The 25,010-nt window shown below is 52.2% G+C and overlaps 9 protein-coding genes across 9 annotated transcripts; 6 read left to right on the plus strand and 3 right to left on the minus strand.

Annotated features, from left to right (window-relative positions):
* Positions 1 to 642: 642 nt before the first annotated feature.
* N7506_001263 (PCI domain-containing protein) lies at positions 643 to 1,962 on the plus strand (the record flags this gene model as incomplete). The annotated part of the gene is made up of 2 exons (XM_056950559.1): positions 643 to 1,878; positions 1,933 to 1,962. The coding sequence occupies 2 exons, from the start codon at positions 643 to 645 to the stop codon at positions 1,960 to 1,962; spliced, it is 1,266 nt and encodes a 421-aa protein (XP_056816474.1).
* Positions 1,963 to 2,555: 593 nt separating this feature from the next.
* N7506_001264 (uncharacterized protein) lies at positions 2,556 to 3,717 on the minus strand (the record flags this gene model as incomplete). Its single annotated transcript, XM_056950560.1, has 3 exons — positions 2,556 to 3,362; positions 3,411 to 3,481; positions 3,531 to 3,717. The coding sequence occupies 3 exons, from the start codon at positions 3,715 to 3,717 to the stop codon at positions 2,556 to 2,558; spliced, it is 1,065 nt and encodes a 354-aa protein (XP_056816475.1).
* Positions 3,718 to 5,461: 1,744 nt separating this feature from the next.
* On the plus strand, positions 5,462 to 7,020 carry N7506_001265 (Aldehyde/histidinol dehydrogenase; the record flags this gene model as incomplete). Its single annotated transcript, XM_056950561.1, has 4 exons — positions 5,462 to 6,149; positions 6,215 to 6,300; positions 6,382 to 6,824; positions 6,876 to 7,020. 4 exons carry the CDS (start codon positions 5,462 to 5,464, stop codon positions 7,018 to 7,020), a joined length of 1,362 nt encoding a protein of 453 aa, XP_056816476.1.
* Positions 7,021 to 8,146: 1,126 nt separating this feature from the next.
* osm1 (putative fumarate reductase Osm1) lies at positions 8,147 to 10,078 on the plus strand (the record flags this gene model as incomplete). Its single annotated transcript, XM_056950562.1, has 2 exons — positions 8,147 to 8,183; positions 8,238 to 10,078. 2 exons carry the CDS (start codon positions 8,147 to 8,149, stop codon positions 10,076 to 10,078), a joined length of 1,878 nt encoding a protein of 625 aa, XP_056816477.1.
* Positions 10,079 to 10,350: 272 nt separating this feature from the next.
* Positions 10,351 to 11,376, minus strand: N7506_001267 (uncharacterized protein; the record flags this gene model as incomplete). Its single annotated transcript, XM_056950563.1, has 1 exon — positions 10,351 to 11,376. The coding sequence occupies one exon, from the start codon at positions 11,374 to 11,376 to the stop codon at positions 10,351 to 10,353; it is 1,026 nt and encodes a 341-aa protein (XP_056816478.1).
* A 1,376-nt stretch (positions 11,377 to 12,752) lies between these two features.
* N7506_001268 (protein phosphatase 2A regulatory subunit CDC55) lies at positions 12,753 to 14,572 on the plus strand (the record flags this gene model as incomplete). The annotated part of the gene is made up of 6 exons (XM_056950564.1): positions 12,753 to 12,796; positions 12,951 to 12,991; positions 13,064 to 13,161; positions 13,221 to 13,872; positions 13,928 to 14,490; positions 14,549 to 14,572. The coding sequence occupies 6 exons, from the start codon at positions 12,753 to 12,755 to the stop codon at positions 14,570 to 14,572; spliced, it is 1,422 nt and encodes a 473-aa protein (XP_056816479.1).
* Positions 14,573 to 15,809: 1,237 nt separating this feature from the next.
* Positions 15,810 to 20,773, plus strand: N7506_001269 (transcriptional regulator SIN3; the record flags this gene model as incomplete). Its single annotated transcript, XM_056950565.1, has 4 exons — positions 15,810 to 15,910; positions 15,979 to 16,043; positions 16,137 to 20,059; positions 20,111 to 20,773. 4 exons carry the CDS (start codon positions 15,810 to 15,812, stop codon positions 20,771 to 20,773), a joined length of 4,752 nt encoding a protein of 1,583 aa, XP_056816480.1.
* A 1,277-nt stretch (positions 20,774 to 22,050) lies between these two features.
* coaT (acetyl-CoA hydrolase ACH1) lies at positions 22,051 to 23,745 on the plus strand (the record flags this gene model as incomplete). The annotated part of the gene is made up of 3 exons (XM_056950566.1): positions 22,051 to 22,193; positions 22,250 to 22,490; positions 22,552 to 23,745. 3 exons carry the CDS (start codon positions 22,051 to 22,053, stop codon positions 23,743 to 23,745), a joined length of 1,578 nt encoding a protein of 525 aa, XP_056816481.1.
* Positions 23,746 to 24,325: 580 nt separating this feature from the next.
* Positions 24,326 to 24,597, minus strand: N7506_001271 (uncharacterized protein; the record flags this gene model as incomplete). Its single annotated transcript, XM_056950567.1, has 2 exons — positions 24,326 to 24,448; positions 24,499 to 24,597. Coding segments are annotated over 2 exons (222 nt in total), but the record flags the coding sequence as incomplete, so codon positions are not given.
* Between the last annotated feature and the right edge of the window lie 413 nt (positions 24,598 to 25,010).

A 25,010-nucleotide genomic window follows, 5' to 3' on the forward strand; every position in this document is an offset into this window, starting at 1 on the left:
CTGGGCGCGCAAAAGCCCAAAGACGTTCAAACACGAGGCGAGCGGGTGTTTGATCGGATGCGACCTCTGGGGTGTAGAGAGTTTGTCGCGGAAATGAAGGAGGCAACGGGGTGAGAAGCCTCGTCGTTGATGTCGGAGCCGCCACAAGGCGGGATGGAGCTATCGAGCCTCCAAAACAGAAGGCGGTGAAGGACAGGTCTTTGTATGACGATGCGCTTTTGCAACCTCTTCAACTTGTATAAAAATGGCTGAGATGAATAGATGGCTTTGATTGTATTTTATTACATCTCATTGCGTTCCTTCTATTGTTTCATATGTAGGCACTGCGCTTGCTGTAATGACATGTTGGGCGGGAGTAGTCAAGCATCTGCCCGTGTACTCCGTACACTCCTTTATACCCATGCTCGTCAGTAGCACATCAATAGTATCAAATGCTTCAAAGAGTATTTTGAGCATATCACACAAAGTACAACTCCCTCAATCTGTCACGTAAGCTTTTGTACCGACGCACATGGTCAATTTCTCCAGGTTGGAGTCGTCTGTTTCTTATCGATAACAGTATCTCGGCTCCAAACTTCCCCCATTCACCTCGAGCTCACCATCAAGCTCTCGACCCCTTCCACCCTTCTCCTCATACACACCATGGCCTCTCAGAAGATAGCCAACGCCCTCGCTGGTATCGAGTCCAACACGCACCAAGCCACAAAATTACAACAATACAATGAACTCCTCGATAATATGGTGGCATCCTCAACCGGCCACGAACTCGCCCAAGACCTAGTCTACTACCTTGACTCTATCCTGGGCGAAGAAGTCAGCATTGTCTCCGCCCGCCCACTCCTAGACTCTTTTATCAAAGTCCTCCAATCCCTCCAGTCGGAATCAAAAATCAAAGTCGGCCAACACGCCGTCACCCTCCTTCAAACCCGCTCCGCCTCCGTCGAAGAACAAGATTCGCAGATTCGCGAGATCCTCGCAGATGCATACGAGTCGCAAGAAGAATATACGGCCGCGGCCCGCGCCCTGCAGGGTATCCATATCGATAGCTCGCAGCGTCTAGTCTCCGATGACGCCAAGGCCCGTCTCTGGATTCGCATTGTTCGCTACTACCTCGAAGATGACGATACGACCAATGCCGAGGGATTTTTGAATCGTATCAAAAACTTGCCTTCTAAGATCGAGGATCATGACTCCAGGCTGTACTTCAAGCTTTCTCAGGCTCGCATCTTGGACGCAAGACGTCGCTTCCTCGACGCCGCGCAGGAATACTTCAATGTCAGTCTTGAGATCGGTGTCGACGAGGAAGACAGGCTAGTTGCGCTTTCAGCTGCTATCCGATGCGCGGTTCTGGCACCCGCAGGTCCTCAGCGCTCTCGATCTCTCTCTCGTCTGTACAAAGATGAACGTACACCTTCCGTTGAGGAGTTTGGAATCCTGGAGAAGATGTTCCTGGACCGGCTCTTGACAGCCAATGAAGTCGCCGCGTTTGCCAAGAAGCTTGCGCCGCATCAGCTGGCTGTTACATCAGACGGTACTACTGTGCTCACTAAGGCGGTCATTGAGCACAATCTCGTTGCCGCCAGCAAGCTTTACGAAAACATTCATATCGATGACCTGGGCTCTATTCTGGGTCTCGAGCCTTCGGGCAATTTGTCGGCTGGTGAAAAGGCGGAGGCGTATGCAGCGCGCATGGTTGAGCAGGGTCGGCTCAAAGGTCGGATCGATCAAATTGATGGAATAATCACTTTCGATACGGGCACCGTTGGTGACGTAGCCCACGCTTCTGGTGATACTAAGCTGAGACAGTGGGACCTCGGTGTACAGGAGCTTGCGGAGGATGTGGAACGCGTCGCGGCGAGTATCTCTGACCAGTTCCCGGTATGTGTTCCGACTTATCATCCATCCAGAGATCACTAGACTAATGCCAATTAGGAATTCGCTACCAGCCAGATGGTACATTGAGGTCTCCTGTACCATCTACGAACTATCTACGAATTGATGTCTACCCACCCTGTTGCATATCTGTTTAGCCAGCAAAAATTCCCACAACTGAGCTAGCCTGATGGTTATTTACGCAATCTCTTTACTTTATCATCCTCAACGTGGATTTAAACACGTCGAACCACTTTCAAGGTTTAAGCAGGGAAATGCCTGGTAGAGCCCAACAGTTCTGACAGTAGGAATTGTTTAGGAGGTCCAAGTAAAAACAGGATCCAGTAAATCCAAGAATAGTATATACAGTATAGAGATACATCAGCAGTGAAGTATGGCGAAGCCAAAGAATGTCGTTCCAAGGTTGTGTCCCAAAAAGGTTCACATGCTCGGGATAATCAGCATAAATCCAATAACAGTGTAAAGTCCGAAAAAACGCATTGAGAAGACATGAAAACCCAGCAAGAGCTGTTCATAGAAACGAAAGAAATGGATAATCAAACAGGGATGCTCAAAGGCATTGGCACTTCGGATATACAAGACCAGAAAGGCCCGACCAAAAGCGCTATCACCCCGATATAAGAAAGTAAATCATAACATCGTAAAACATCACATCAGCAAAGTTAGACCGAGTCACTCGCATGGTGCAGCGTAGTCGTAGAATCATTGGGTCGAATGGAGATATCAGTCTGAACATTGATATCCATAGGATGAAGATCATCACCCAAGAACCCAGGCGACTTGCTCTCGACCTGAGCATTGTATAGCGCTGACTGCATCTTCATATACTCCAGATCTGGCGAGCGCGGACTGCCCTTGGACAAGAACATGGAGTTCGTATACCCAGTATTGATATACTGGGGACCGGTTCCATTGCGCGAGCCCTTTAATTTCAACGCCGGGAACAGACCGCGGATAATCGGTAGGTTGGAACATATGAGTCCGACGGCGGGCTCGATGTGCGTCCATAATGTCGCTTGGTAGACGGTGTAGGTGGGGTCCATGGGACTGATCCAAAATAGGACTACGATGCGGTAGATACTGGCGAAGCAGACGAAGGCGCCGAGGGCGAAGACGCCGTTTAATGCGAGCTTGTCTTGCCAGGCGCGGTGCAGGTTCCAGATCATTGGAATAGGCAGGCCGAGAATGACGAAGTCGATGAGGATGTTGAAGGCTTGGTTGACGATGATGAATTCTTGAGCGTCGAAGCATGATCCTTCGATGTTCTTGTCCCAGTAGGCGCGCAGAGGTCGGCATTGACCTGCGCAGGCTAGGAAGATTCCTGTGCCCCATGCGGCGATCAGGATGTTCAGACCGAACGTGAATTGCTGGAAGCGCGGGGTTGCGAAGACCCGACGGTAGAAGCAGATGATGGAAATCTTGATACATGGGCAGAGCAAGAAATAGGTGAATTGGTTGGCGAGGAAGATCTGGGCCTGTCAGTATTAAACATTAGGCCAGGATGGAGTTTCACGTACCTTCCAGTAGTTCATGAATGTTTTGGGATCTAGATCCGCAGCATGGGCTCCATTGCCTCCGATCGAACACCCTGTGGGAGGTTAGTAGATCACAGGCCAATCTTAAGCAGTGTCACTCACAAAGAATCAACTCAATCAACATCGCAATGAGCAGAACTATAGACACTGAACTCAGGTAGTCATCGACACCAAAGCCGACTCTCCTCCGAAGACGAGCAAACATGCGTAGCACGACCGACACCAAGCTGAGGAAGACCAAGACCGTAACGATCTCGATCATCTCCCAGCCTCTTTGACTGGGCGCCATTGTGTCTGACAATGGACAATGTAAAAGGAATGTGGGGGTGAAAGAAGCAAAAACACACACAAATACACAAAGGAATGACTTGGGAACAGAAGTACGGAGTCCAACCTCGAGATCAATCGACATCGGCTCCGATATAAGACAGAAACCACGCGAGTCTCCAGATCAGTGGGCACTCCAGAGCCTTGGTACCCTAAACCAGCTCAAAATCACACATTTTGATACTTTACCCACTCACACCACGCCTAGTGGTCGATCGATGTCCGAATGGGGAACCTGATTTGTGAAGAGGCGGGCTGGGTCCCCGTCAAGGGCTTTGGATGACGCTATACTTCCTCTATTGCCCTAGTTTCGCTATATACCTGCCCCAGCCAGTCTGTGCCTTTAGCGGCAGGGTTCTTTGGTTCCTTCCCAATAGCTTCTTTCTACTTTTTGTGGACATCGTGTATAGGCAAAATAACCTTGGTACTTCCTTGACACTATGTATTTGACTGTGGAGCACCGGGTGGAGTGAGCGATTTTGACGATACTGCATCGGGAAAGACTTCCCTACGATCGCCGTGAAAGAACCAGCTTTGCGAGCTGAAAGGCTGAATCATGCGTCAGACCAAGCTTTGAAAGGCTGACTCTGTACGGAGTAGAATTGGGCCTAACCTTGGAAGTATTTGAAATTCTTGCATGACAAGAGCCAGACCTGCATATAATTCAGTCATCATATGAAATACAGTAAATGAAGTAAATAAAATCATAGAATAAATGCAAATAGCCCCTGACGTGTGGACAAGCCGAACGCCACGAGGGCACCACCCACGGTTCGCCATTGACTTCCCGGCTTTTGGCTACTCCAAGCGCACGACGTGACATGTAGATCCCCGATAGTGTGGAATATCAGCAAGCCATTGCACACTAGTCTTGTCTTGAGTCTATACTACACATACATTACTAAGTATTGCTAGCCTCATCACACACAGCCTCCTACTCCGTGATTGCAATTAATATTGTCCCAAGACTGAAGAACCCCTCATCGTACTCCGTACTACTCCGTACACATTAAATCTCTCATGCACGCCATCTGGGGCTGTGGGGTTTCAGATTCATTACGCCAAAGACCCTCTTCGCCTAATATCGACATGGCGCGCGGCAGTGGGGCCGACTATTCGGATCAGATTCTTCAACCGTTTCCAACCTCGATGTCATTGCATATCATTGCTCATCTTTTCCGAAAGGTACTCGTGCCCCTGACTGCCAAGGTTGGGGGTATAAAATTGTGCATCTACAGTAGTGGTCATCTCCCAAAGGTGGGTGGGCTATACGTGGGTTTATACGGTTGAACTTGGAAGAAATACCCAATCTTCAATGATAATTCTCAATAACAAGTCAATTGACCCAGAAATACTTCAGATTCTGGTCCGGATGAAAGGATCATTAAACAGCCATACGGAGTAGTGCTGACTCCATGCACAATACAAAGTAGGCGACTAGTCTCCGTAGCGCGCAATAGCGTCTGGCGAAGATCGTCAGCATCAGATAAGTTCGTTAACGGTACGGAGGACTCCAACACTCCAAGACAAACCACTTCCAAGAAATCATCCATGTGGGACCTCAAGCCTCGGCGGACTGACTAGTCTGACCCTGAGCCCTTGAACCCCTCCTACCTCATTCTGTACATACAACTTTTAACTCTGTCTACTCTAACCTCCATCTATCTACACGTTATATACACAATTTCTCAAAAAAGCACACAAAAATGTCCCTCCCAGTGCCCCTCCTGATTAATGGCGAATCCATCACAACCCCCAAAACCTTCCCCATAATCAGTCCCTACACCAACACCGAAATCTGGTCCTCCTCCTCCGCAAGCCCAGAAGATGCCCTCCGCGCCGTCGAAGCAGCCAACGCCGCCTTCCCCTCCTGGTCCACCACCAAACCCACCCTCCGCCGCGACATCCTCCTAAAAGCAGCCAACAACCTCGAAGCCTCCCTCGACGAAAATGCCAGCTACATGCGACAAGAAATGGGCGCCGACGTAGGCGCAAGCGCAGGCTTCGTAGTGCCCCTCGCCATCCGCATGCTCCGCGACATCGCCAGCCGCATCACCTCCATCTGCGGCAGTGTCCCTGTCGTCGAAGCAGAGGGCCAGTCCGCCATTATCTATAAAGAAGCCATGGGCGTGATTCTGGGCATCGTGCCCTGGAACGCGCCTTATGTCTTTGGGATTCGTTCGGCGGCTTGTGCGCTCGCGGCGGGCAATACTACTATTTTGAAGTCGTCGGAGCTTACGCCGAGATGCTATTGGGCTATTGGGAAGGCGTTCCAGGATGCGGGGTTGCCGGATGGGTGTTTGAATGTTATTCATTGTGCTGCGGAGGATGCGCCTGGGGTTGTTAATGCGATGATTGAGCATGAGGCTGTTAGGAAGGTGAATTTTACGGGGAGTACGGCTGTTGGAAGGAAGATTGCGCGTGCTTGTGGTGCGAATTTGAAACCTTGTCTTATGGAGCTTGGGGGAAGAATAGTTCGATTGTTTGTCAGGATGCGGATTTGGGGGTTGCGGTGCAGGGTGTTTTGGCTGGTGCTTTCTTGAATGTGAGTGTCATCGAGGTGGTGTTGAGGGGAATGGAGGGAGGGGAAGGAATGGCTCGAAGTGAGATGCTAACTCTCGAATAGTCTGGTCAGATTTGTATGGCGACCGATCGCATTCTGGTGCATAGTTCGATCGTGGGTGCTTTTACGGCTGCGCTACAGGGTGCACTGTCTGGCGCGGCCGCTGCCGCTGCGGACCCGCCTACGCTTGTGAACGTTGCTTCCAAGGCTCGTGTCGAGGCCCTGGTCGCTGGCGCGGTGAGCGCCGGTGCTCACTTCATCTCCGGGTCTGGAAAGGGTGCCGCGGGTGAGGGTGTGCGCTTGGCGCCCACTGTGCTGGGGGGAGTGAAGGAGGATATGGCGGTGTGGCAGGAGGAGTCGTTTGCGTCGGTTGCGGCGATCATGCCGTTTGACAGTGAAGAGGAGGCGATTCGGCTGGCGAATGGCAGTGGATACGGACTCTCGGCGTCGGTCTTCACGGAGGATCTGAGGAAGGGATTGCGGATGGCGAAGCGCATTCAGTCTGGGTGAGTGTCGGTTCCGCTTGCTGGTGGAATTGAGCTAACATCCCCCTGCAGGGCTGTCCACATTAACAGTATGACGATCCATGACGAGCCTGCTCTGCCTCATGGTGGAGTGAAGAACAGTGGCTGGGGTCGGTTCAACACCGAGGAGGGATTGAACGAGTTCCTGGTGAGCAAGAGCGTGACTTGGATGGACTAGATGGATTGGGTTTAGCTATAGATGGAGCTGAAGCTGTGTGGGAAATGTTGGTCTGTTCTTCATGAATTCAGATTCCCTGTACTCCGTACTGATTCTCTTCTCTCCGTAGCTATTTCTCGTCCGAGAGACGCGTCTGAATGCTCGGTGGGTATTGACCCGAGCGACCGCAGTGGAGCACTCTCCGGATAGACCAATGAGGTCTTTGCACAGTCTGGGGACTTCATCGTACTCAGCACTCACGTATCCAAAGTGGAAGAAGAAGAGAGGGAGGGGGAGGGGTAGAGGGAGCTCCCTTTGCAACTCATATGAATTCCGTCGGCATTTGAAGAGCATTCCCAGGGTCAGGCGAGATGAGGTCACCGACCCCCCACTGAGGCAATTCCCATCCCCGGACTGGACTCACTCGGTCCTTCCACCAATCAGAGGCGACGAGTTCTTCAGCCGGCAACTGCTTTTGCTTCTTTTGGCCCCTTTTTCTTGGGTTTCCGCTGTGAAATGCCTTTCTGTATTTGATCTCACAGAGGGCTGACCTGGTGTTGATGTATTTCAAGGAGGTTCTGAGGTCTGTGTCTTAGCTTTGAGGTGCGGCATGCCAGGATCAGACCATGCATGACACGGACCGATTCGGAAATTTCGGACCGTGAGTGGTATTCCGAGGTTCACCTGTGCAAGTCTGGCTCGATGATGGACTATGGTACTATGGGGGCTGGTACAAGTGTATGAATTACTGCGTACAGACCGGTATTGAGGGTCACTCCACTATGAGGCATACTTGTCTTTTCACCGAAGACACTGTGATTGCCCATAACTGTACAATGACCCGGTGGCGCCGAGCATGTGAAGAGTAGTAAATAGTAAAGTAAAAGAGAAAAGAGAAATAGTCAATACTCCGTAGTCCAATACGAATTATGTTGTAAATTGACCGCATGTGATATACCCCAGATTGTATGGCAAACCAGCGTGTTGCAATTAGCATTACAAGCGGGTACCCCCCATCTTTCGCATACCTCGGCCGATAAACTACGTCGGCTTATGACTTCCCCCAGATTCCCCTCCCATTTTTGCTCTTAAGAGCCCGCCCTCCCCCATCCACTCTTCTTCAACCTATTACTCTTTACATATTAAAATGGCTGCTCCTCAAGTAATTGTGGTCGGCGGTGGATGTACGTGGATCCCTTCTCCGCATCGTCGCTCTAGCTAACCGGGATCGCTCGCAGTGTCTGGCCTGAGTGCCGCCCACACCGTCTACCTGAACGGCGGGAACGTCCTCGTTCTCGACAAGCAGGCCTTCTTCGGTGGTAACTCCACCAAGGCCACCTCCGGTATCAACGGTGCCCTGACCCGCACCCAGACCGACCTGGGCATCCAAGACAGCGTCAAGCAGTTCTACGACGACACTCTCAAGTCGGCCCGTGACAAGGCCCGTCCCGACCTCATCAAGGTCCTCACCTACAAGTCCGCGGCTGCTGTTGAGTGGCTCCAGGATGTCTTCAACCTCGACCTCACTCTCGTCTCTCGTCTCGGTGGTCACACCCACCCCCGCACACACCGTGGTCACGATGCCAAGTTCCCTGGTATGGCCATCACCTACGCTCTGATGGAGCGTCTGGAGACCCTCGCCGATAAGGAGCCCGGTCGTGTCCAGATCGTCAAGAAGGCCAACGTCACCTCCATTAACAAGTCTGGTAACCAGGTCACCGGTGTCACCTACTCCGTCAACGGCCAAGAGCAGTCCGCTGACGGTATCGTGGTTCTTGCCACTGGTGGTTACGCCGCTGACTTTGGTGACACCTCTTTGCTCAAGCAGCACCGTCCCGACACCTTCGCTCTGTCTTCCACCAACGGTACCCACGCGACCGGTGATGGCCAAAAGATGCTCATGGCCATCGGCGCAAATGGGATTGACATGGACAAGGTCCAAGTCCACCCCACGGGTCTGGTGGACCCCAAAGACCCTGGTGCCAAGTTCAAGTTCTTGGCTGCCGAGGCCCTCCGTGGTGAGGGTGGTCTTCTCCTCAACGCAGACGGCAACCGGTTCTCTGATGAGCTCGGTCACCGTGACTACGTCTCGGGCAAGATGTGGGAGGAGAAGGAGAAGGGCAAGTGGCCCATCCGTCTCGTCCTCAACAGCAAGGCCTCCAAGGTTCTGGACTTCCACACTCGCCACTACTCTGGCCGTGGCTTGATGAAGAAGATGACCGGTGCCGAGCTGGTCGCTGAAATCGGTTGCGGCGAAGCTGCCCTCAAGAAGACCTTCGACGAGTACAACCTCATTGCCGATGGCAAGAAGAAGGACCCCTGGAACAAGCGTTTCTTCCACAACATGCCCTTCAAGTTGGATGACGAGTTCCACGTCGCTCTCATGGAGCCCGTGCTGCACTTCACCATGGGCGGTATCGAGATCAACGAGCACGCCCAGGTTCTCAACGCTGAGCAGAAGCCCTTCGAGGGTCTGTACGCCTGCGGTGAATTGGCCGGTGGTGTCCACGGTGCCAACCGTCTCGGTGGCTCCTCTCTCCTCGGCTGTGTCGTCTACGGCCGTGTCGCCGGTGACTCCGCATCCCAGCACCTCTTCCAGAAACTCTTGACCACCGGCGCCGGCTCGGCTTCCAGCCGTCTCGGCCAGATCTCCCTCCACATCGACCCGAACACTCCCGGCAAGATCTCCGTCGAGTGGGGCGCCGCCGGCGGCTCTCTGCCCGCTCTCACTGCCCCGGCTGCCGCTGCTACCCCGGCTGCTGCCGCCGCCGCCGCACCCCAGGAAGCCGCCAAGCCGGATCCCGCCAACTTCAAGATCCCTGAGACTGAATACACCATGGAAGAAGTTGCCAAGCACAACAAAAAAGAGGACCTGTGGATCGCTGTCAAGGGCGTCGTTTTGGATGTGACGAACTGGCTCGATGAGCACCCTGGTGGTGCTAACGCTCTGTACAACTTCATGGGCCGTGACGCTACTGAGGAATTCGCCATGCTGCACGATGATGAAGTCATCCCCAAGTATGCGGGCCACATTGTCATTGGCCGCATCAAGGGTGAGACTCCTAGCCTTGAGCTGTAGTTTTGCCTTCGCTTCTACTTGCCAGCGCCTTTCATACCCTTTTGTCTTTTTGTATCATACGATATCAAGCTTGGAATATACATTTTTTGAAATAGTCTTTCAATTGGACCCATGCTATACTCATAACATATATTTGCCTTGAGTCTACGCTTCAGAAACGTATTAGTCTCATATCTAGTCATCAACCTGTAGTACCTAGGTATTCCGTAAATCCCCCACCCATCCACCTACCGTTACACATACAACCAATACCCCGGGGCCTACACCTAATCTCAACCCCCCATATGCCCCAAAATCATCCTCAACCTCCTAACAGCCGGCCCCTCCCCATTTCCACTCCCATCTCCACCCCCCTCTCGACCCCGTTCAATCTCCACCCTCGCAGCCTCAAGCACAGGCTCCAAAAACCCCCACACCTCATCATGATACCTCTCCTGCACCCCAATCCAATCCCCAGCCCCAGGAAGCTGCCCGAGAACCTCATCACGCAGCGCACTCCCACTCACCCCGCTCCCCAACCCCTCATTATATCCCTGACTAAGAAATGTATCGATATCAGGAACCAGACTCGAACTCGTCAGCCGAGGCCCGGAACTCGATATTCTGTATGAATCGAGCGCTTCCCTCTCGCGTGCTGAAAGTGGTAGCGGGGCTGGATCGAGTTCCGTGTCTGGGATTGTGGATGGGTCTTCTTCGAATGAGGTGGAGAGGAGGGCGAGGACGGCGGAGCCGTCTTCTGGGGTTTGGAGATTGTTTTGATGGATTTGTAATTCGGATGCGAATGCGGATTCGGGTGCAGGTGCAGATTGTCCGTTCATTTGGTTTGGATCCTGCCAAGCTGGTTCAAGGCGTGCTTTTCCTTTTCCTTTTCCTTTTCCGTTCTCTTGCTCGACACCATCGGTGTAATCATCACCGAGGATCTCAGAATCGAGCCGGGGCTCGTCTTGAAATTGTTGGAAATCGCCATCGGGTACGGTAATAGTGGAATTGGAGGTTCGGAATGATTCTCTCGGGCCGGTGGACGCCGAGGATCTTGATCCTGATCTTAGTTGGGGGGCATTGTCGCTGGGGGTTGGTGTGGAGGCGGAGGCGGAGGGTCCGGATTTGTTGTTTGATGTGAGGGTGTTGTTTAGATCGGAGCCTGGTTGGAGGGTGCTTTTTGCGAGGGCTGTGGCGGAGGATTGGATGCGTGTTGCGAGGGATGGAGTTGAAGCTGGGGATGGGGATGGGGCTGGGGCGGGGTCGGGTTTGGAGCTTTGGGTTTTGGGATTCCCCCGCATGTTCGGCTTCTCGGACATGTTGGTTTGGAGGCTGGGATTGGAGTCGAGTGAGGTGTAGTCCTGGAGGTGTAGAGATGGTCTATGTAATCTTGAAGAGTCCAGGTTATTTGTGGAGGGAAGTTCAGCTGGGAGGGTTCGGGTTGTTCGGGTCAATAGCCGGAGTAGGATGGCATGTGAAGATCGTGATAGTACGGGGGGATTGTACCTATTTGTGATTACCTAGGTAGAATTAGGATTTGGGGGTCAATATTAGTACATTGGAAGGAATTGGATGCGAGGTCTTCATAATTGCAGAGAGATTGCAGGTAGGGCTGAATATATAGTTGTCAATGCTCATTAAGGACCAAAGTGAGCCACCCGAGTAGTCGAGACGAAAGCTTGGAAGAGCTTCACGGTAGAGATGAGATGAGAAATAAAAATATACATATACATCTTGTGTCTCTGCAATTTATGCATGGAGCTCAAGGCTTGATCTAGGATGACGACAGAGGCGGCCCTGCATATATACTCATTGAGAGGTCATATTAGCCTTTCTTCTCCCATCTGGAGTAATCAGGCATCAATGACAGGGTAGATCTCAATTGTTATAGTTATATCTAGGAACATATCTACGTACATAGTTCTATATGGTCGAAAGACATTCCGATCTACTAGAACATTGTCCGGTCCCAATACTCCCACGTCGTAGCGGGCCGCACATAACGTTACAGTTGGCAGTCTTGATGTCAGAATTGATCCCAAAAAGAAAGAGTCGGAAGTGTCCCTCTGAAAGAAGTCCCCTAAGAAAATCAAAAGAGGGTACTTGTCAGTACCTCGCCGGAAGAGCAAACGCGGGTGCGCGGGCAGGTCACTGGAGGGTATCTTCGCAACTCTCCCCACCACCGCCTCAACTCACCTCACCTCAACTCTTTTCTTGTCTTTCTTCTCCCATCGGACCCTGTACGCAACCCCATCTCCCCCCACCCTCCCATTCTTTGATACTCGTGATCCACGGGGACCTAACTCTCCTTCGTCTCGATTAGAAACTTTTCCTCGATTCAAAAGCTGTGCGGGTAACGAGGGACACTGCCCACACGGATCATCAACTTCCATAACGTTGTCCATCCTCGTTCCCCAGAATCTCGTCGTGATAGCTGGTTTGACCGTGCTATTCCCCTCCTGCCCCTCTTTTCTCTTTACCGCCAAACCCCTCGCACACCATCTCCGACCGCCTGTTCTTTCGACTCCTTCCTCAATCGTCATTATTTACTCTCCCACTGCGGTTTCGCTGCTCTTCGCGCCCCTCACCTCGATTTCACCTCTTGCATCGGCAATAGAGCTATCGGAAGCCTAAATCCGTTGTTTTTCTCGATCCTTAATCCTGGTCGCGTCCAAGGGCTCGCTAGAACGAGAAAATGGTAGACAGAGATCCAGGCACGCCTACCTGGAAGTTCACACAGTGAGTTGAGCCCTCCCCTGCCTCCCATCGGAGACGTGTCGAGAAATTCTTTGAGATGGACCTGCGACCCGGTCGATCCAGAGGACCCCCCCCTCCCCTCTCTTTCTTCCACCCCCACGCAAGCTTGCCGAGAGGCGACTAACCCGATCTGCAGATGCTTCGGCGATAAAGGCGATGTAGAAGACATTACAGAAGGTAACTATTTACACTCCCAACATGGCTAAAGATGGCCGATTTGGATGGAGTCGACTAACATGCGTCCTCCAGCGGACATCATCTCGACTGTTGAATTCGATCACACCGGAAATTATCTGGCCACTGGTGACAAGGGTGGGCGAGTGGTGCTGTTCGAGAGAAATGAGACGGTAATCTTCCCCCAGCGTTGCCTCTTTGGGAAATTCCCCGGCTGACAATCGAGCGACAGAAAAAAACCTGCGAATATAAGTTTCACACCGAGTTCCAGTCACACGAGCCGGAGTTCGATTATCTCAAGTCGTTAGAGATTGAAGAGAAGATCAACAAGATTAAATGGTGCCGACGACAAAATGCATCCCATTTCCTCCTCTCTACGAACGACAAGACGATAAAGCTTTGGAAGGTGTTCGACAAATCGCTGAAGGTGGTCGCAGAGAACAATCTATCGAATGAGCTCACACCGGCAAACCCCGTCGGCGCCGGTGGCGGGGGCCTTCGTGCTCCCCGCGCCTCCTTCAAAAACCCCGCTGCTCTCAAACTGCCTCGTCTGACACACCACGACACCGTGGTGGCCGCCGTGCCGCGGAAAACATACGCCAACGCCCACGCGTATCATATAAACAGCATCTCCGTTAACAGCGATGGTGAAACCTTTATCAGCAGTGACGACCTCCGCGTCAACTTATGGAACCTCAACATCCAGGACCAGAGCTTCAACATTGTGGATATCAAGCCCGCCAATATGGAAGAGCTCACCGAGGTTATCACCGCGGCCGAGTTCCACCCGGTCAGCTGCAACTGGTTCATGTACGCCAGCTCTAAGGGCACGATCAAACTTGCGGATATGCGCCAGCGGGCTTTGTGTGACGAGCACTCTAAGCGTATGAGCTATCTTTCTCCAACTGATGTGTTATCCATTACTGACCATTATCATAGAGTTCGAACAAGAAGAGGATGCATCCTCACGCTCATTCTTCTCCGAGATCATCTCCTCCATCTCCGACGTGCGATTCTCCAACGACGGTCGGTACATTGTGTCTAGGGATTATCTGACCGTGAAGATCTGGGATGTCAACATGGAAAGGCAACCAGTGAAGACTATTCCCATCCACGAGCACCTTCGCCCTCGTCTATGTGACACCTATGAGAACGACAGCATCTTCGACAAGTTCGAGGTGGTGTTCTCCGGCGATGCCGATAACGTCATGACGGGAAGCTACAACAACAATTTCATGATCTACCCCACAGAAGAACAGAAGGATACCGAGGTTGTGCTACAGGCCGACAAGTCGGCTTTCAAGGCAAAGAAGGTTGGTGTACCGACGCCTATGAGCAAGAGTAACGGAAAGAAGGCCGGTTCGCGATCCGGTAGCCCTGCTGGCCCCGGCAGTCGCATGAAGAAGGAGACCGATGCCGACCAGATTGACTTCAACAAGAAGATCCTGCACATGAGCTGGCATCCGTTTGAAGACAGCATTGCCATTGCGGCGACAAACAACGTGAGTTTCCTCCCCTTCTACCATCGTTAATCCATTTGACACTAATTGATCGAATCAGCTCTTTGTTTTCTCCGCTCTTTAATCGCACGAAGTACCGACACGGTCAATATCATTTTTCTCTCTCTTATTCATGGACAGGCGCATTCGGGGTATGGGTGGAAGATGGAGGGCCTTGGTGGACCACGCAAGACACGAAAAAATCACAGAAAATAATGATAGTAGCAAGCCTCAGGTTCCATAATCTCATGACTTTCCCTTCCCCACCCCCCTATCCCTGCTCCACGAGAGTTGCTCTTGGAGATCCCATTCTGTCTGAGATGGAGACCTCAGTTTTGTTTACCTCTGCCTTCTTTGCTTCTTTCCCTCTTGCACATGTGGTAAGGTCGTGAAAGGCTTTCTGGAGGCGAGTTCATGATAGAGAATGTCATGCCTGAATCAGGCCCTTTTCCATATTTGCTTGTCTTTGGAGCTTTACATTGATTCTGTAGTTCGGTGTGTTGATTGACATATAGATCGAGCTCGAGTAAGCAGGAGAATCATTTACATTTGTTGATTTTTCTAAAATCTAAACTCATACAGAGTACATGTAGTAAGCCCATATACTACCGTACAAAGCCGCCCAGCCCTGACCCTCCGCCCCTTTCCGAGGCAACGTGGACAAGCGAGTGTCCAGCCTGTACGAGTGGTAAGAACTGTCGATTGAAGACACAGAATGGTATCTCAATAGACAATAGGAAGCGATTCTGGTTTAACTATTTCCCTATTGATTGATTGGCCTATTGAACCAAATCACCTTGGCGACTCCAACGCTGTCATGTTTTTCTGCCGGCAATGAGAGACGATGACGAAGGCGGACAGTAATTTAGCTATCGCACAATACAGATGCTGACAATGTAGAGATTATAATTGAGTATCTCATTGGTAGAAAATACTAAAATACTGTATCTTATGAATGATGAATACACCGCGGACAATCAAAATTCCGAAAATTCACACGCTAAGCCCTAATTGGTCGGCCCCGGGAAAGCCTCCACTGGAGCCCGCGATCGGTCGCGCGCAATTCCATCACCTTTGCGTCTCCTGCTCAACCTCACTTTCTTCTCTACCGGTTCTTTCTTGCAGTTCTGTGTGGAGTCAGCTTACAGTTTTCCTTCCTGCGAGAGTCTAGGTCATGCTGTGACCCTAGTGCAACCTCAGCGTTGCCGTCGAACCCTGCGAAACAGAGACAGTGAGCTCGAGCTTCAAACCGCCATTTCCCCCTCACCTCTTCTCCTCCGTCATACCTCCTTCATTTTTGTACTGTGGTTCATGCATAGATCATGAACCCTGGAAACGATAACTGGCACTCCTCCGGTGGGCCACCGTCGCATCCTGCAATGGATCAGATGAATCAACAGCCTCGGCCCCTGGGGTCTTTCAAGTATGCATAATGCCCTGCACTTGCGTCTTGGCTTCAGAGACTAATCATATCTTCTTGCGCTTCAACAGTCAAAATCCTTCCCAACAAGGCCAGGCTTCCCAGCCCTCGGGCCCAGTCCTCCCTCCTCCAGCTGGTGAGATCCCTTCGTCCCTCCCTTCCACCCCATGTTCCCACGATTATGTGTGATTGAGAGAGTATTCGGACTGACATATTCTTCTTGAAAAAGGTTCCTATCACTCAAGCCAATCCGGCGGTCACTCCCTCCCCGGACTGGCAGAATTGAGCCAGACCCACGGTGGTCAGCACCAGCCTCCAGCCTACGGCCAACACCCCGCAGGCCCATCCCACAACACCGGCCACTCTCTCCCGGGCATCGGGCAGGCCATGTCGCACCCGTCTCCCCAGCTCAACCGCGAGCGCGAGCGGGACTCTCGAGAGCGCGAAATCATTGAGCGCCAGCGCCAGGAAGAGATGGCTCACCGCGAGCGCGAGCGCGAGCATCGCGAGCAGATCGAGCGCCAACTTGAGCGCCGTGATCAGCCTCACCACCCCGTTCAAAGCCATACCGGCTCCATTCCCCTCCACCAACCTGTCGCCAACAAAGTCCCCAACTCCATTCATGGGCCCGGCGGCCTCCTCTCGACTCTGGGCGGAACTCCCCAGAATGGCCACCAGGGCGGACCTCAGTCTGCGGCAAGCCTCTTCGGTCAGATGCCACACGGCGAAGGAACTCCCCGCTCCTACATGCAGCACCCCGGTGGACCCCCGGGACAACCCATGATGGGCTACAATACCCCCGGACAGCAGATCCCTGGAAACGTTGCTGCTCTGGCTCAGGGCCAGCAGCCCATTCTGAATGATGCCCTTAGTTATCTCGATCAGGTGAAGGTTCGCTTCGTCGACCAGCCTGACGTCTACAACCGCTTTTTGGACATCATGAAGGACTTCAAGAGTCAGGCAATCGATACCCCTGGTGTGATTCAACGGGTTTCCACTCTTTTCAATGGTCACCCGGCCTTAATTCAAGGCTTCAACACCTTCTTGCCTCCTGGATATCGCATTGAGTGTGGTACTGAGGACAACCCGGATGCCATTCGTGTGACCACTCCCTCGGGAACGAACACATTGAGCATGCCCCGTGCTGGACGTCCCTTTGAGACCATCTCGAATGTCCCGCCTGCCAGTGACCCCCACGGCCGCTCTGATTTCTACCGCGACCAGTCTCGCCCCGGCTGGCAACAAGGTCAACAAGAGCAGCCGCAAGGTGGTGCCTCTGGATCATACTCTCCTGGTTCGCGAATGATGGCTGGCATGTACCCCCAGGATGGACCCAGCTCAGCCCAAGATCATCACTACGGTTACCCTACCACACAGGAGCAACAAGCCGCTGCGGCTATGACCCACCAGCAGGACCACCGTGGAGTGGCACAGCTGCAAGGTGCTGCCTCGGCAGCCTCCGCTGGCATTAGCAGAGGTCTTCTGGGAGCTACGGGGGCTGGCCCGAATGCCAGTCTCACTCAACCCATGAACAGCTTGGCTGGTGTCGGTACCGGCATGCTTCAAGGTGCCCAGGATCTGAACAAGCGTGGACCGGTCGAGTTCAACCATGCAATCAGCTATGTCAACAAGATCAAGAACCGCTTCTCAAGCGCTCCTGAAATCTACAAGCAGTTCTTGGAAATACTCCAGACTTACCAGCGCGAGTCCAAGCCCATCCAAGACGTGTATGGCCAAGTAACTCAGCTTTTCAACACTGCGCCTGATCTTTTGGAGGACTTCAAACAATTTTTGCCGGAGTCTGCCGCCCATGCCAAACAAGTTGCAGCCCAGCGTCAAGCTGAAGAGCAAGCTCCCCTCAGCAACCTTCGAGGTGAACCTTCTGGCTTTGCTTCTCAGACCCCCAACCGTGACGTCAAGATGCCCCCTCTCGGTCAGTTCAACGTGAAGGACCCCAAGGAAAACAAGAAGCGTCGTGGCGGCCCTGGCGGCATCGGATCTATCTCAGGTCCAGCGGGCTCCGAAGCTGCTCGTTTGTCCGAGGCAGGTCGCGGAGGACAGGGGCAGTTTGGCAGCACCAGCAAGAGACCCAAGTATCACCACGGCAAGCCTTCAATCGACATGGCAAACGTCTCTCCTACGCTGATTCCCGCTCTCCCCGAGCCTCTACCTCCCTCGGTCTCGATGACTCCCAGCCAGGAAGAGATTGCTTTCTTCGACCGTGTCAAGAAGTTCATCGCCAATAAGCAGGTCTTCAGCGACTTCTTGAAGCTTTGCAACTTGTACACCACCGACCTTCTCGACCGACATGTTCTCGTCAAGCGGGCTGAGGGATTCATTGGATCCAATGCCGAGCTTATGAACTGGTTCCGTCGTTTCATGAGCGCCGAAGAACCCGAAGACAAGACCATCGACCCTAAGGCTCACATGGATTATGGTGTCGTCAACCTGGCTCACTGTCGGTCTCTTGGACCCAGCTACCGTCTCCTCCCCAGACGCGAGCGCCAAAAGCCGTGCAGCGGGCGTGATCCGCTGTGCACTAGCGTCCTCAACAATGACTGGGCTTCACATCCCACTTGGGCTTCGGAAGACTCTGGTTTCGTTGCGCACCGCAAGAACCAATATGAAGACGCTTTGCACCGCATTGAAGAAGATCGTCATGACTACGATCACCACATTGAGGCTTGTGTGCGCACTATCCAGCTCATTGAGCCCATCTGCCAACAATTCTTGCACATGTCTGATGCGGAGCGAACCGCGTTCAAGCTGCCATTGGGTCTTGGTGGCCAAAGCGAGGCAATCTACCAGCGTGTCATTAAGAAGATTTACGACCGCCAGCGCGGTGAGAAGGTCATCAACGACATGTTCGGCCGCCCTTGCCATGTTCTCCCCATTGTGCTCTTCCGCTTGAAGCAGAAGCTCGAAGAGTGGAAGGCTTGCCAGCGCGAATGGGACAAGGTGTGGCGTGAGCAGATGCAACGTGCCTACTGGCGCAGTCTCGATCACCAGGCTATCGCTACCAAGCAGACTGACAAGAAGCTCTTCGTTGCCAAGAACATTCAGCAGGAGCTGACAAGCAAGTTCGAGGATTCACAGAACAACCGCAAGAACGGATGGAACCCTCCCAAGTGGCAGGCTGAGTTCCGATTCCACGATATGGAGGTTCTCCTGGATGCTGTCTTCTTGATTCTCCTCTACTTTGATCGCAGCACCAATGGCTTCGGTGCCGAGCCTCAGCGCCTCATCAATTTCGTCAAGGATTTCATTCCCACCTTCTTCGGACTCGACCGTGAAATCTTCAATCAGTACATCGATGAAGTTTCTATTTCCATTAATGATGACGAAGATGCTTACGCCAACGAAGATGCCTCCAACAGCAGCCGCAAGGTAGTTGACACGCAGAAGCTGGATCTCTTGCGTGAGGCCCTCGACAACGGAAACCAGAGCGAGAAGTCCGGCAAGGACGGCCATTCTCTCAACGACGAAACCCCCGTCGTCCGTGCTACCTCCACTGCCTCTGAGAATGAGGAGTCCTTTGACGTCGCTGAACTGCGATGGATGGAGCACCCCGGCCAGGGCAACTTCAACCTGGAGCGCGAATACACCTTGAACGAAAAGTACAAGAAGAAGGAGCACCACATGTACTCAAACCTGAACATCCTCTGCTTCCTGCGCACCTTTGAGATTCTCTACTCTCGCCTGCTGCGCATCAAGGAGAACGAAGCCGAAGCTCGCGAGCAAGTTCGACGTGGCCTCCTTCCTAAGCCTGCTCACGACTTGTGTCTGATCGATCGATTCCCTGGTGACTTCTTTTACGACGTGGAGCCAAACGCCAACCTCTACAAGCAAGTCGTGCGCATGTGCGAGGAGGTGATCAAGGGTGATATTGACCAGATCCACCTCGAGGAGACCCTGCGCCGCTTCTACATGCAATCTGGATTCCTCCTTTACAACCTGGAGCGCATCTTCTCCTCTGTCGCTAAATTCGTCGCTTCCATCTTCACTGGCGACTCCCGCGACCGCAGCTCCGACATCGCCAACCTGTTCTTCAAGGAACGCGAGAAGGAAGAAACCACCCACCACCAGGAGATCCAATACCGCAAGCAGGTTGAGCGTCTCGTCAAGGATGGTGATATCTACCGCATTACCTTTGTAAGTTCACCCGCCTAACCCTAGTTCCCTTTCTCAACTAACAAACACCAGAACCCAACCGACCGTCGCGTCACCGTCCAGGTGATGACCTCCGAAGAACCAACCTTCTCCTCCGACGAGCTCACCGCCGAGGAACGCTGGTCCTACTACGTGACAGCCTACTCCATGCGCGACCCAACTGAAGGCGTGCAATTCTCCAAGATGAACATGCCCCTTCTCAAGCGCAATCTCCCACCCAAGCTCGAAGAAGACGAGGAGTACGAGCGCTACTACCGCACCCTGCAACACAACGACGGCCTAATCATCCGCGTCTGCGCAAACAACTACACCATGCTCTACCAACCCGCCAGCTCAGACTGGTTCTGGCGCTCCACCGCCCCTGTCCCAGAGAAGGACGCCGACGCCGAGACCATCAAAGCCCAAGCCGAAGACGCCGAGAAGGAGAAGGCCGCTCTTAAGGAAAAGCGCCACGACCGTTTCCGCGAGAAGTTCGTCAACAACCCTATCTGGGCTCGTGGTCTCAGTAAGGACCAAGTCGACGAATCGAATCAGCGTTTCCGCTCCTGGGTCGATGGTACTATCTCATCCCCTGCTCCCGCTGAACCTATTTCCCAGCCTAATGGCGAGGGTGAGGCCCAGGCGGAGGGTGAGGGTCAGGGTAAGGGCGTGGATGAAGATACTGAGATGACTGATGCTGAGCCCACTGAGGCTTGAGCGGAGTGAAGTGTAACTATTACGACGGGCCGGTCTTTCTTCGGAGGACTGATATGCATTTTTTGTCGGCGTACACGAGGAAATTGCGAGATGAAATTCCACGGTGCTGTATTTGTATTTTTTTTATTTTATTCTTAACGGTTCTCTGTCAATGAATTTGCCCATCGTGAGATCGGGCCTTGCTTGCTAGTCTTTGAATGATATCTGATATCTTTGATTTTTTTTTTCCAACTTTTTTGCTTCTTTTATTTTTCACGTAGTCTGTTGTTATTGTTCGACACTCTTCGAACCTTGAAAATCTTTAGGGGATAGATGACACGGGGTACTCCGTACATAATGTGAGAATTTCTTATGCTACCGTGCATACGATAGCTTGGTCACAATACTCAGGAGACTTCCAAGGTTGATTCCGTTCCACGTCCTCCGTACTCCATACTGTAGAGCTGTAGGCTCCTAGCTTCTGCCTGAGACTTGTTTCACATCGATTCTGTGAGAGGGGTGAGAGGTTTGATCAACCCCTGTAGATCTCGGATGATTTATATCAGGATCTTCCGATATTGAATATGGAGTACCAATCGACCCAATAATGGTACACTGGATGCCACACTGCAAACCCCATTCTCAGAGTTCCGTGTGGCCGAAGAGGATAACCGACTAGGCCGAGATGTGGAGTCGGCTGAAACTCGGGGGATCCATGATCTCCTTTCTCCAGCTTTTGCCTCCAACTACTTCTTTTTTTCTCTCTGGCTGTGATTGAATTTGTTAGACTCGCCAGAAACGATAAAGCCGTGTAAAAAAACACTTAAAAACAGAAGGTATCAGCTGTAGTCGGCTGTATAGAAAGGGGAGAAGCCGAATGCGGACCAGCGAGTCAATGCCGAGATAGACCGAGGGAATGCCGTAGTTGACGTCAGCATGAAATATGGCGCTGCTTTGGGTAATTGAGTACTTTGCGCTTTCTGGCCCCGGGAATACTTGGATTTCACGGGGCAAGCTGGTGGGAATCTGCATAGATAAACCATTGAGAAGCTGCAATGGAGCATCATGTCGTCTAAGTCGCCATAAGAGAAGGCTGCCACCATCTCGTCCAGGCCGGACTTAAATACCCAAGTCAAGCTCACTTCCATTCTTCCGGGATCCCGGTCTCGATTTCCTGTGGATACCCGGTTATTGCCCGTGGGGTTGTGGATTGAAATCATATTTAATCCCCCAGCTTCCCAACTCCTTCCTTTTCTTCACATCTGGAACCTCTCCCCTCTTCCCTTGATTCTGTAATTATGAGTGCCTCAGCACTATTGAAGAGCCGTGTGCGGCGGCCTTCGTACTTGAAGAAGCTTGCTAAAGCTGAGGATCTCCTTCATCACTTCCCCAATGGCGCCTACATCGGCTGGTCCGGATTTACGGGCGTTGGATACCCCAAGTGCGTTACCCAGCGAATTGAAGACAATTCTTCCCCATTTCTAACGAAATTTCCAGAATGGTTCCAGTTGCCATGGCGGATCACGTTGAGAAGAATGGCCTCGAGGGACAGTTGAAGTATAACCTGTTCGTCGGTGCCTCCTCTGGCGCGGAGACGGAGAACCGCTGGGCCCGCCTGAACATGATTGAGCGACGCAGTCCCCATCAGGTCGGAAAGGAAATTGCCAAGGGAATCAACAATGGTCAGATTAAATTCTTCGATAAGCATCTGAGCATGTTTCCCTCGGATTTGGTCTATGTAAGTCCTTCTCGGGTGTTTCCGCCGAGGAGAATCACAAAGTCTAACCTTTTTCCCTTAGGGCTGGTACACGCTGAACAAGCCGGAGCCAAGAATCGATGTGGCTGTTATCGAAGCGTCGGCAATTACTGAGAACGGAGGTATCATTCCCGGTGCCTCCGTGGGCGCTTCGCCCGAGCTCGTCCAGATGGCCGACAAGGTCATCATCGAGGTCAACACCTCCAGCCCTTCTTTCGAGGGTCTGCACGATATCGTGGGTTCGGACTTGCCCCCTGGCCGCAAGCCATACCTCATCATGGCTCCCGAGGACCGCATCGGAACTTCCTACATCCCCGTTGACCCCGAGAAGGTCGTTGCCATTGTCGAGTCCAACTACCCGGACCAGACTCAGCCCAACGCCCCGGAGGACGAAGGCTCCCAAGCAATCGCAACCAACCTGATTGAGTTCCTCAAGCACGAGGTTAAGCACGGTCGTCTCCCACCAAACCTCCTCCCCATCCAATCCGGTATCGGCAACATCGCCAACGCAGTCGTCGGCGGTCTCAGCAAGGGCGGCGCAGACTTCAAGAACCTGAAGGTCTGGACCGAGGTCCTGCAGGATTCATTCCTTGACCTTTTCGACAGCGGTAACCTCGACTTCGCCACCGCAACCTCCATCCGTTTCTCCCCCGACGGCTTCAAGCGCTTCTACGATAACTGGGAGCAATATGCAGGCAAGCTGCTCCTCCGTTCCCAGCAGGTCTCCAACTCCCCGGAGATTATCCGTCGTCTCGGCTGCATCGGCATGAACACCCCCGTCGAAGTCGACATCTACGCCCACGCAAACTCAACCTGCGTCATGGGCTCTCGCATGCTGAACGGACTCGGCGGTTCCGCCGACTTCCTCCGTAACTCCAAGTACAGTATCATGCACACCCCCAGTGTTCGTCCTTCCAAGACCGATCCTACTGGTGTTAGCTGCATCGTTCCTTTCGCCACCCATATCGATCAGACAGAGCATGATCTCGATGTCATCGTTACCGAGCAGGGTCTGGCTGATGTTCGTGGTTTGTCGCCTAGAGAGCGTGCCCGTGTCATCATTAAGAAGTGCTCTCACCCTGACTACTACCCTATTCTCACGGATTACCTTGACCGTGCGGAGTTCGAGTGTCTGCGTAAGGGTATGGGTCATGAGCCTCACATGCTTTTCCAGGCTTTCAAGATGCACAAGAACTTGCAGGAGAAGGGTACTATGAAGATTGACTCTTGGGAGTAAATTTTCCAAGGCTCTTCATTTCCTTCATTCTGGATTCGGCTTTGAGCCTTAGGCTGGCGTTGGTATATCTAATTAGCGTTCTTTGTCAATATTATATCCAAAATATACACATACCTCATTTTGTGGATTGTTATGTTCTTCTGGAGTAAATTTGAGTAAGAGGGGCGCATGAGACCCTCAACTGTCATAAACCTTGGAGCACCAAAAAGTCTCCAGGGCTAGAAAGTAACCTGTGAACTTAATCTCGACTTTGAAATGATCACCTAGATCCAACATGAATTACTCTAAGTTCGTATACTATCAGCAGAAATGAATAGAGGAGAAATGCACAAAAACTGTATAAGAAGTGTCCAGCAAGACACCAGGCACGATGTATTCAAAAAGGTATAATAACAAATAAATGCTCGAAATTTCGACACCGAACAACTCCAAAAACACAGAATCATCTCAATCTTTATCATGCACAGAAGAAATCTCTACCCCAAAGGCGAAGAATCCTCAAGCGCCAGTAAGGCTATTCGAAGATAATAAAGTCAGCTTAAATCCACATACACCCAAATGGAAATCGAATAAACATACCGACTCCATAGCGAACCAAAAGCCCAGGCTGGGGATCAGACTTGCGTCGTGCCCAGCCATTCTCAACATTATAGTGCTTTGTATCCTGCAGGCCAGCGAACAGGCCTCGTCCAAGGGTAGGGCGCTAGATTATGTCAGTCGATGGATTCAAGATCGGAGCCATGTGCTACGTACACGATACTCTGCTGCAGGGTTGCGGACCCAGTGGTCGGCGCCGAATTCATTTTGCAAACGGGTGTGTTCGCTCGCGGCGGCTTTGGTAGGGTTGGTCATTTTGATGGTTTGATGTAGGTGTGGTAGACTGGTAGTCTTGTGTAGGAGAATGTGATATTCTCCAAGGTTGTAGTAGAATGTATCTTTGTTTCTTTGCGTGGAGAATAAAAGACTGTGTAACGATGCAAGCCTTTTATACATCCAGCAGAGCCCCATCATGTATGAACCCTACAACACCTCCATGGGTTCGAGCAGCAGTGTGGCCTGACACCAGCCCGAACTCTGGAGTACCCTGTCGGTTCCGAGAGGCTGGGTGTTGGGATCATCCAGAGTTCGGTAATAGAAATTTCGGTCCATGTGTTGGATAGTGTGACTCCTGGCTCGTACGATAGAGATTAACGGTCGGGTCTGTGGTTGGTGAAAGTCATGACGTTGGGGTGGTACGGTGCGGCTCTCCGGGGGTTAGCGCGAAT

This window comes from Penicillium brevicompactum, assembly GCF_028827555.1.
Source record: "Penicillium brevicompactum strain IBT 35665 chromosome Unknown utg000001l_segment0_segment0, whole genome shotgun sequence".
Lineage (NCBI taxonomy): Eukaryota > Fungi > Ascomycota > Eurotiomycetes > Eurotiales > Aspergillaceae > Penicillium > Penicillium brevicompactum.